This window comes from Mytilus edulis, chromosome 9 (assembly GCF_963676685.1).
Source record: "Mytilus edulis chromosome 9, xbMytEdul2.2, whole genome shotgun sequence".
In the NCBI taxonomy this organism is placed as follows: Eukaryota; Metazoa; Mollusca; class Bivalvia; order Mytilida; family Mytilidae; genus Mytilus; species Mytilus edulis.
The window spans coordinates 10,729,584-10,739,908 of NC_092352.1; the positions used below are offsets into that span (position 1 = coordinate 10,729,584).

At 33.2% G+C, this 10,325-nt stretch overlaps 1 protein-coding gene across 2 annotated transcripts; it reads left to right on the forward strand.

Moving 5' to 3' along the window:
• Positions 1–1,640: 1,640 nt before the first annotated feature.
• LOC139487625 (caspase-3-like) lies at positions 1,641–9,442 on the forward strand. 2 transcript variants are annotated; one of them, XM_071272546.1, is made up of 5 exons: positions 1,641–1,712; positions 3,321–3,531; positions 5,096–5,280; positions 6,058–6,172; positions 8,873–9,442. In XM_071272546.1, the coding sequence occupies exons 2-5, from the start codon at positions 3,330–3,332 to the stop codon at positions 9,172–9,174; spliced, it is 804 nt and encodes a 267-aa protein (XP_071128647.1). In that variant the 5' UTR covers positions 1,641–1,712; positions 3,321–3,329; the 3' UTR covers positions 9,175–9,442. The 2 variants fall into 2 exon arrangements, with proteins under 2 accessions (XP_071128647.1, XP_071128646.1); XM_071272545.1 differs by having other exon boundaries at positions 1,645–1,728.
• Positions 9,443–10,325: the final 883 nt, after the last annotated feature.

A 10,325-nucleotide genomic window follows, 5' to 3' on the forward strand; every position in this document is an offset into this window, starting at 1 on the left:
AAAATACTTATCTTTGTAAATTAAGTCTCGCCGCGTGAAATGCAAAAGTTAAGTTCAAGCTATTATTTGCTTTAATTTTAATGAATGTGGTCACTAATAATGATATTTTCAAAACTTTTAAATACACAAACTAAACCTCTATCCACGAACTAGTTTCAAAACTGTTCTTATTACTTTTTAAGCATGACACAATTACCCGAAATCTTAAAAAATGTCTCTGCGTGAATATAAACAGTTTTGTCTGCACAGAAAATTCCTTATTTTTTTTAACGATTATTAGATAAATTCGTCTCGATTATAACATATATGTGTGCAATCTTCTCAAATTATTTGCATTACATATCTTTGTTCGTGAAAGGAACGTTGGAATTTCCCTTTGTACGAACAATAATTTTTCAACAATACATCGCCAAACATCGTATGATTTTGTTGGTTTTTTTTCAGAATTCTAAAGTATGTCTAGATTCGTATGTATACCTAGTAAAGGCGTGCTTTTTAAAAAAGTAGTACAAAAATATATCATAACAATGATATTGAAAAAACACGCATTAGATTGCGTGTAGTAAGTTTAAACATGCCAAGAAATTGCCTTCGTTGAAATTTTACAAACACCCCATAGAGCAAATTACATGGATGAATAATATTGACTATTTGCTATATGGCCGTGTTCTAAGGGACACGTACATGCAGGTCATAAATTAATTGGTTAAATGAGATCAAATCTCCAACTATTATTTTTCACGTTTGAATTGTTTTATATTGTCATTTCGGGGCCTTTTATAGGTGACTGCGGTATGGGCTTTGTTCATTGTTCAAGGCCGCAAGGTGACCTATATATGTTAATTTCTGTGTCATTTTGGTCTCTTGTGGTGAGTTGTCTCATTAGCAATCATACCACATCTTCTTTTTTTTTATATTAATTGGTGACGTAGGAGGTCCACTGGAACTTTTAGCGAGGATTTCTTGATATGACGTACTTTGCCACAAAACTCCATAAAGCTTGCTGTTTTCGTTGTGTGTTACATTTAAATGAGTATTTATGGCATTAAGCGGTTTATCTGATTTTATTGTATTTTTTCAACATTGGATTATAAGCATTTGCATCCAAACTGATTATCAATATCGCGGCTTTACGAGGAAGTTTCTCTAATTGAAGAGATACATAAGAGATAGCATTAAAGTATCGTCTAGAAATATTTGGATTCATCAATTGGTGATTGATTTGATAGTCGTAAAAAGAGTACTCTGACGACAGTCAATAGCCATATTTGCGAACTTAAAATATTTGTCCATGCAACCCCTTTTAAAAAAAGATTGGGTTCCTACATTAACGTCATTAGAACTAAGGACAAGGGACTATGTACTATCTCATAGCTACTGTTACCAAATGATTGTGTCTAAATGTAATTTGAATTATATTGTATATAGGTATTTTAACTGAGTTTAAAGTTTATATGGTAAAACTAATACACATCTAAATTGAATGACACAGTTTAATTTACAATTTACTTTTGTCACTTTTTTTCTCTGTATAATTGTATACTTGCAGAAAAAAATTCGCGAAAATGTTGACCTCTTTAGATACAAAACGCTACACACAATCTATATATAGAATACACGTTATGTCCCTCATAGTGAATAAATATAGCACCGGTAAAACCTTTCACCATTACACAACACATATATAACTGAGAACATATATTCGTCCTTTAGTTAGTATTTTGTATGGTAAGATCTATCGTGTATCATATCAGGAATCTAGATTCCATACTTTACGTTATTTCAATTTCAAATATATTGTAAATACTAAATGTAGCAAAGTCAAAAGAATACACAATAAATAGCGTTACGTTTAGTTTTATACACCAGGATAACGTAGTTTCGATTTGATCTACTACTTCAAAAGTTCACCTAATAGCGATGTTTACACTTAAAAAAATACTCTATATATTTCTGTAATTTTGAAAGGTTATAAGACTACGTCTAGATAATAAGTTACATATACTATGTTTTAAATTATTAGCTCCCCTGTTCGAAGGGCCACGTGAGATTTTCTCATCACTTGGCGTCCGTCGTCCGGCGTCCTGTGTCCTGTGTCCGTAAACTGTTACAAAAACCTTCTCCTCTGAAACTACTGGGCCAAGTTTAACAAGTCTTGGCCACAATTATCATTGGGGTATCTAGTTTAAAAAATGTTTCCGATGACCCTGCCAACCAACCAAGATGGCCGCCATGACTAAAATAGAACATAGGGGTTAAATGTAGATTTTCGCTTATATCTCTGAAACCAAAGCATTTAGAGGAAATCTAACAAAGGGTATATTTGTTTATCAGGTCAAAATCTATCTGCTTTTATAAATTTTCAGGCAAATTGGACCCATTGTTGAATTGCGACCCCGAATTAGTAATTTTAAGGAAATTTTGCAGTTTTTGGTTATTATCTTGAATATTATAAAAGATACAGATAAACTGTAAACAGCAATAATGTTCAGCAAAGTAAGATCTACAAATAAGTCACGATGACCAAAATTGTCATTTGACCCCTTAAGGAATTATTACCCTTTATGGTCAATTTTTAACCATTTTTCCAACATTTTAGTAATCTTTTAAAAAAATCTTCTCCTCTGAAACTACTGGGCCAAATTTAACCAAACTTAGCCACAATCATCATTGGGATATCTTCTTAAAGATGGCCATTATGGCTAAAAATAGAACATAAGGGTTAAATGTAGATTTTGGCTTATATCTCTAAAACCAAAGCATTTAGAGCAAATCTGACATGATAAATTTACTTGATAAGTCAAGGTCTGTCTGCCCTGAAATTTGTAGACCAAACAGGTAACCCGTTGTTGGGTTGCTGCCACTGAATTGGTAATTTTAATAAAATTTTGCAGCTTTTGGTTATTATCTTAAATATTATTATAGGTACAGATAAACTGTAACAGCATAATGTACAGCAAGGTAACCCCTACAAATAAGTCAGCATGATCAAAATGGTAAATTGACCCCTTAAGGAGATATTGCCCTTTCTAGTCAATTTTTAACAATTTTCATAAATTTTGTAAGTTTTGGAAATTTTTACAAAATATTACTACTGGGCCAAGTTTAATATAGATAGAGAGATAATTGTCAGCAGCAAGAATGTTCAATAAAGTAAGATCTACAAACACATCACCTTCACCTAAACACAATTTTGTCATCAATCCATCTGTGTCCTTTGTTTATGATATGCACATAGACCAAGGTGAGCGACACAGCTCTTTTGAGCCTCTAGTTTAGTCTGTTATTGTATAATTTATTTGATTGTTAAACTTTTACAGCTTGTCCAAATGGAGACTTATACCCGGAGTAAAAAACCATACTGTAAGCCAATAATTATTCCAATAAAAGTTAAAGACTGTGACTATACCAGTATTGATGCTGATACAAAGACAGTAAAGGAAACATTCAAACAGCTTGGATATGCCGAACCTGAAGTTTTTAATCAGGACAGCGACAGAGATGCAATATTAAATCAATTGTTAAATATACGTAAGTATACATTGTTTCTAGACAAACTTACTAAAAAATGAAATGATTTTAATTTCCATTACATGATAAACCGTGATGTAACTATTTTAAGAACATCAATGAACACACACACAAACACGCAGCAAAGGAGAATAGTAAACAAACAAACAATGATTTAAATAAAATTCTCACCAGATCCAAAACCATAGACGGAAAGGTGGGTTAGTCCGTAGATTACCTGCGTTTTGTTGTTGAAATGAACTTGTGGATAATGAATCTATACATGTAACACAACGATTTTCCTTGACGTTTCCATATTTTTGGAATTTTAGGTCATCAATGCTCTTTGACTTTATACTTGTTGGTTTTCTAACTGTTTTGAAATGAGCGTCATTGATGAGTCTTCTGTAGATAAAACGCGCGTCTGGCGTATTAAGTTATAATCCTGGTGCCTTTGATAACTATTAGCAATTCGATAAGTGTTATTGTATTGTTTATTTGTGTATTTCTCTGTCCTGTATGCTCTTGCATTGATTTGTACTGCAGTCCTGTCATGTAATGTTGTCCTTTTAGTGTTATATTTAACATTTACATACAAGCGTGAAGTTTGGCTAGCCAGAAAATCAGGTCCAACCCATCATTTGTCCTGTACCAAGTCAGGAAGTTGTCAGTTTTTATCTCAGAAATTGTTTCTGTGTGTGTTAAATTGTCGTTCGGATTTTTGTTCACTTTAGTGTTTCTGTTGTTCGTTGTTTTCCTCTTAAAGTTGTCCTCGGTTTTAGTTTGTAATCGGAATTTGTTTTCTCTCAATCGATTTATGACTTTCGAACAGCTGAATCAGGGGCGGATCACGCCATTTTAAAAAGGGGGGTTTCAAACCCAGGACAAGGGGTCGGGGGTTCCAACTATAGTTCCCCATTCAAATGCAATGGTCGCCCCCCAAAAGGGGAGTTCCAATCCCCGGAACCCTCCCCTGGATCTGCCACTGTGTATACTACTGTTGCCTTTACTTAATATACAGGAATGATGAAGATTCGTTTTCAATGAAATCATTTAAAACATGATTTATTTATAAGTTGTCATTGACCTTAGAATAGTTTCAGTAACTGCGAGTTATCATATTTCAGTGCTTTAATGGCTTTATGTCAGTTGTTTTGTGCCTCGTACTGATCTTTTGAGATAAGCATATAACAACTGATATTTACAATTTGTTTTACCAAAAAATGTAATGTTACACCACTGTCGCAGGTAAGGGGAGGATTAATCGCTCACAAACATATTTAACCCCGCATCATTCCTTGTGTGCCACAGGTTGTCACCGGTTCATATCTTTGAAGTTTCATATCTTAATTAAGGACATTGCTTTGATATAAATTAGCCTGTAAGCGTTCTCGTTGATTTTGTTTATATTTTTATGTCGGTACCTGTTATACTATACGTATGGTTTTTTTTCGTCGGAGGCCGTTCGGTGTCCTATAACTGCTTTTCCCATTCCATTTGAACTCTTGCGAATAGTTTAGAATTATACCACATCTCCCTATGTTTATGTGCACCATATATACACATACTGATATTTTTTTTTCAGGTGAAAAATCAGAATTTACTGAAGATACAGATTTTTTATTATGCGTCATAATAAGTTGCAGTGATATGAATGGCTGTTTTAAGGACTTCAATGGGGTTGATATTTCTGTTGATGAAGTAATCCATATCTTTAATACAGAAAACTGTATCGGACTGAGAGGTAAACCCAAGATATTTATTCTACAGGTAAGACATTTGTTCTTATAATTAGGTTTAAATGTTATTCATTTCAAAATAAATGTTCATTTTTCGTCAATTACTGAAAACCTATTTAACTAATACATCTTTATATGCATATTATTTTTTTACCGTTTAATTTGTGATAGTGTATCTTAGAATTTTTTAAAGACGTGTATTTGCATAATTATACAACTTCTTGAATAATTAAAAATGACAACATATAGCCCAGTGAGGTTTGAGAAATTGTTAGTAAAGATTTTGATTCTTAGAGAAATTTTATTATATCGGAGAAAAAAGTATATCAACAGAATGGATAGAATTATATTTCTCCAGAAAAAAAAAGTTCAACATGTAAATTTTAATTCTGAAAAAACAACAACATTTGAATAATTCATTATGTGTTAATATAGGTGGTAATTCCACATTGCAGGATAGTCAACCCGTTATAGTATTAACATCACATTTGAAAACGATGTCTATGCTGTAAAATCCAGGTGTAATAAGAATCCACATGGAAATTCTTTCAAAAGGCAAAATTAAGAGATAAGATATACATCGTGATTAAGTTTGATGAGAAGATTAGAAATATCAGTCATTCTATAAGTGAAATAGAATGCATCGAATGGCTTTAACATAATGCCTAATAATTTTAACTGTATTTGCTACTAACACAAACATCATTAACAAGAAATACCATGGAGTTTGTTTTATTATTAACATGAAGTTTTCTGCAAACTATATACTCAAAAATCAAGTTCTTAAAAAAATGCCTTTGTTTTGTAGACGGATGATTTAAATATTTCCACAAAGACGCCCGGTCAATTTTCAAACACAGAAGGAGATCTAACAAGACTGCCAACTCAGGCGGACAGTTTAATTTATCATTGTAGTATTCCAAGTAAGTTAAAATAGAGATAACGAAACATCGATCTAAATATATTGGATGTATGGACAGTGGATGCCCTTTGGTTTGTAAGATTAATAAGATATTAATTAAACAACGACCTGATGGATCGAGTAGACCGACAGGTAATGTTATTTGGTATGTAGGCATAAGAAGAGATCACGTTAAATAAAGGCTGTTCGAAAATTATAAATCGATTGAGAGAAAACAAATCCGGGTTACAAGCTAACACCGAGAGAACCACATCAGCCATAGTAGGAATACACTGCAGCAATAAAAAAAACTGGAGTGCAACAAAATATAAACGACAATGCAACACACACAGAAACGACCTATAAGATAACAATTGCCATTTTCCTGACTTGGTACAGGACATTTTAAGAACACATAGTTGGTTGAACCTGGTTTTGTGGGTAGCAAAGCCTCGCGCTTTTATGAAAATGTTAAATATAACACTAAACATCGATCTAAATGGATTGGATAAATCGCCAGGTGGTGCCAATTGGTTTGTAAGCTTAAGTAGAGATTACGTTAACATCGATATAAATAGTTTGGATTGATCGGCAGTGGACGGCATTCTTTTTTCTAGCATAAGTAAAGATTACATAAGCATAGATCGACAATGGATGTCATTTGGTTTGTAAGCTAGGCTTGTGATAACCGAAACTTTGATCTAAATAGATCGGTTGGATCGACAGTGAATAGTATTTGGTTTGCAAGATTAAAAAGAGATGGATCAACAGTGGATATCATTTTGTTTGTAAGCTAGACCAGAGATAACGGAAACATCGATATAAATGGATAAGAATTATCGACTGTGGATGTCATTTTGTTCGAAAGCTAGGATAGAAATAGAGATTACGAAAATTTCGATATAAACAAAATGGATGGATCAACAGTCGATGTCATTTTGTTTGTAAGCTAGACCAGAGATAACGAAAACATCGAAAGGATCGGCAGTGGAGGCCATTTGCCTTGCAAGTTCATATAGAGATTACATTTGCATCGATCTAAAATGGTTTTGATGAATCGACAGTGGATGTAATTTGGTTTGCAAGCTATGATAGAGATAACAGTAACATTTATCTAAATAGATTGGATGGATCGACAGGGGATGGAATTCTGTTTGAAAGCTGAAGAAGAGATAACGTAAACATCGATCTAAATGGTTCGGATGGACCGCGTTGGAATGCCATTATGGTTGTAGGCTAAAGTAGAGATAACGTAAAAATCGATATAAATGGATCGGAATTATGGACAGTGGATGTCATTTTGTTCGAAAGCTAGGGTAGAGATAACGGAAATTACGATCTTAATAGATTGGATGGACCAACAGTCGATTTTGTTAGTAGGCTAGACCAGAGATAACGGAAATATCGATTTTAAAGATCGAAAGGATCAGCGGTGGACACCCTTTGCTTTGCAAGATCATATAGAGATTACATTTGCATCGATCTAAAACGGTTTTGATGAATCGACAGTGGATGTAATTTGGTTTGTAAGCTATGATAGAGATAACAGTAACAGTTATCTAAATAGATTGGATGGATCAACAGTGGATGGAATTCTGGTTGAAAGCTGAAGAAGAGATAACGTAAACATCAATCTAAATGGTTAGGATTGATCGCCTTGGGACGCCAATATGTTTGTAGGCTTAAGTAGAGATAACGTAAACATCGATCTAAATTGATCCGGTGGATCGGCAGTGGACGCCATTTGGTTTGTAACTTTAAAAAGAGATTACATACGTATCGATCTACATCGATCGACAAGAAACGCCATTTTGTTTTTAAGCTAGGGTAGAGATAACGTAAACATTAATCTAAATACATCGGATGGATCGACAGGAGACGCCATTTTGTTTTAAGTAGACGTATATATTACATACGCATCGATCTACATAATCAGAAGGATCGACAGTGGATGTCATTTTGTTTGTAAGCTAGGGTAGAGATAAGGTAAACATCGATCTGAATATATCGATACGCATCTATCTAAATTGGTGGAATGGATCGACAATGGGTGTCATTTGGTTTGGAAGCATGGTCCGAGATAACGTAAACATCGATCTAAATACATCAGATAGATCGATAGTGGATGCCATTTTGAATGTAAGCTGAAGTAAATAATACGTGAATATCGATCGACTTGGATCGGAGGGATCGACAGTGGATGGCATTTTTGATTGTAAGGCGAAGTATATATGACGTGTACAGCGGTATATATTGATCGGTATCACAGTGGATGTAATTGTTAAATATTTAATATTATTTTGATACATGTTTCAATCTACTTTGAGTTTTTTTAGAAACCTTTCACATTCAAAATTGATAATTAGTAGCAGATATCACGATAACGATCAAATCCAGCTTATGTGAATAAAGTAAAAGATTTTATCGCTATTTTACGAAAATTGCCTTTGATGTTACTGACTGATAATTTTCTTTCTCAGCAAATTGAAGTGATATTAATAAGTATCGCTAGAAACAAAGGTAACACGTGTCAATGAATTAAACAATGTCGTCGTAAGTAAAATAGCGATAAACAGATTATCATTGGTCATCTCAACTCGATTGCTTTTATCACTTTCGACGTTCCGGCTCAAGCCAGTAAATCAATGTCCTTGAGATGATTAGCAATAATCTATAAATCTCATATGTTTTGTTTATCTTTATGTTTTTATGTCTATTCCAGGTTCTATTGAAACATTCCCTTGGTCAGACTCGGTCAAACCGGAGAACAAATGGAACATTGCACAAGGTTCTAAATTTATACACACATTCTGTAATGAAATAAGAAAGGAACGAGGTACTGATATACATCAATTAACATTTAAAGTAAATGCTGCTATGAAAGAGTATGTGGATGACATTAATAGCCGGACACTCCAACAGCAGAATAAAGAGCTAAACAAACATCTAGAACTCCCGATCTGCACATCACAGTTACTACGACAATTTACACTTTGCCAAAAACAAAAGGAAACTGACATATAATTCTAACAAAACCAGTTCCTTTGGTAAAACATTTAATTGAAAGTTTAACTTGAAGGAAATATGTCTTAGAAAATTTTCAACTTGATATCAGAAGAAATCAAAATTACTTTTCCATTTTTTGTTTTGAACATACCTTTTCGTACCAACTAAAGAAGGCACAATTCCGAATTTCGGATTTTGAACAGGTAAATACAACAGTCTAGATAAAGCTCTTTTAATGTTGTTCATTTTGAATTATCTGTAATTGAATAAACCACTTTGAAGATTTCTATATATCTGCCATATTAGAATAACAAATAATCATTGGTTGGCTAGAGTTCAAAAACATGTTAAAATTGAAATTAAATACATTGTACCTTCAGGAACAAATCATGTATCGTACGTAAGTTGAAAAACAACAAGACACAATAACCAAAAGATTAATTGATTGCTTTATTCTTGTTTGGCATATATTTCGTGCATGTTCATGACGAAAGCAAAATAATAATCAATATAATTGTTATGTTCTGAAAAAAAGGGGTTCGGCCTGGAAGAATTGTGGGAGATTTCGATTGTTACTTCAAAATTAGAGTTTATTGGATCAAGACATAAAGCGTAACGCTCCTTCTACAATATGCATCGGATTAAACTTCCGTATTACGACTGGACATGGATGTGTGGTTGTACAACCCACAGCCAAACGGACGATTAAAATATAATATCTACCAGCATATCAAAAAGAAAAATAACAGAAATACCGAAATCCGAGGAAAAATCAATACGGAAAATCCCTAATCAAATGGCAAAATCAAAAGCTCAAAGACACCAAACGAAAAGATTACATGTGTCGTATTCCTGACTTGGTAAAATCATTTTATCCATTTGATTGATGTGTTTTAAGCTTTTAATTTTGACATTCGATTAGGGACTTTCCTTTTAAAATTTTCCTCGGAGTTCAGTATTTTTGTGATTTTACTTTTTTTATGTAGAAAATGATGGATAATTCCTGGTATTATAGCTAGCTAAACCTGTCACTTGTATATAACAGTGGCATACAATTTCATTACATTGACAACAATGTGTGAACAAAACAAACAGACATAATACGTAAAAACGTCAAAAATAGAGGTACAACAGTCAACATTGTGGTATAATCTTAATAACTATAAAAA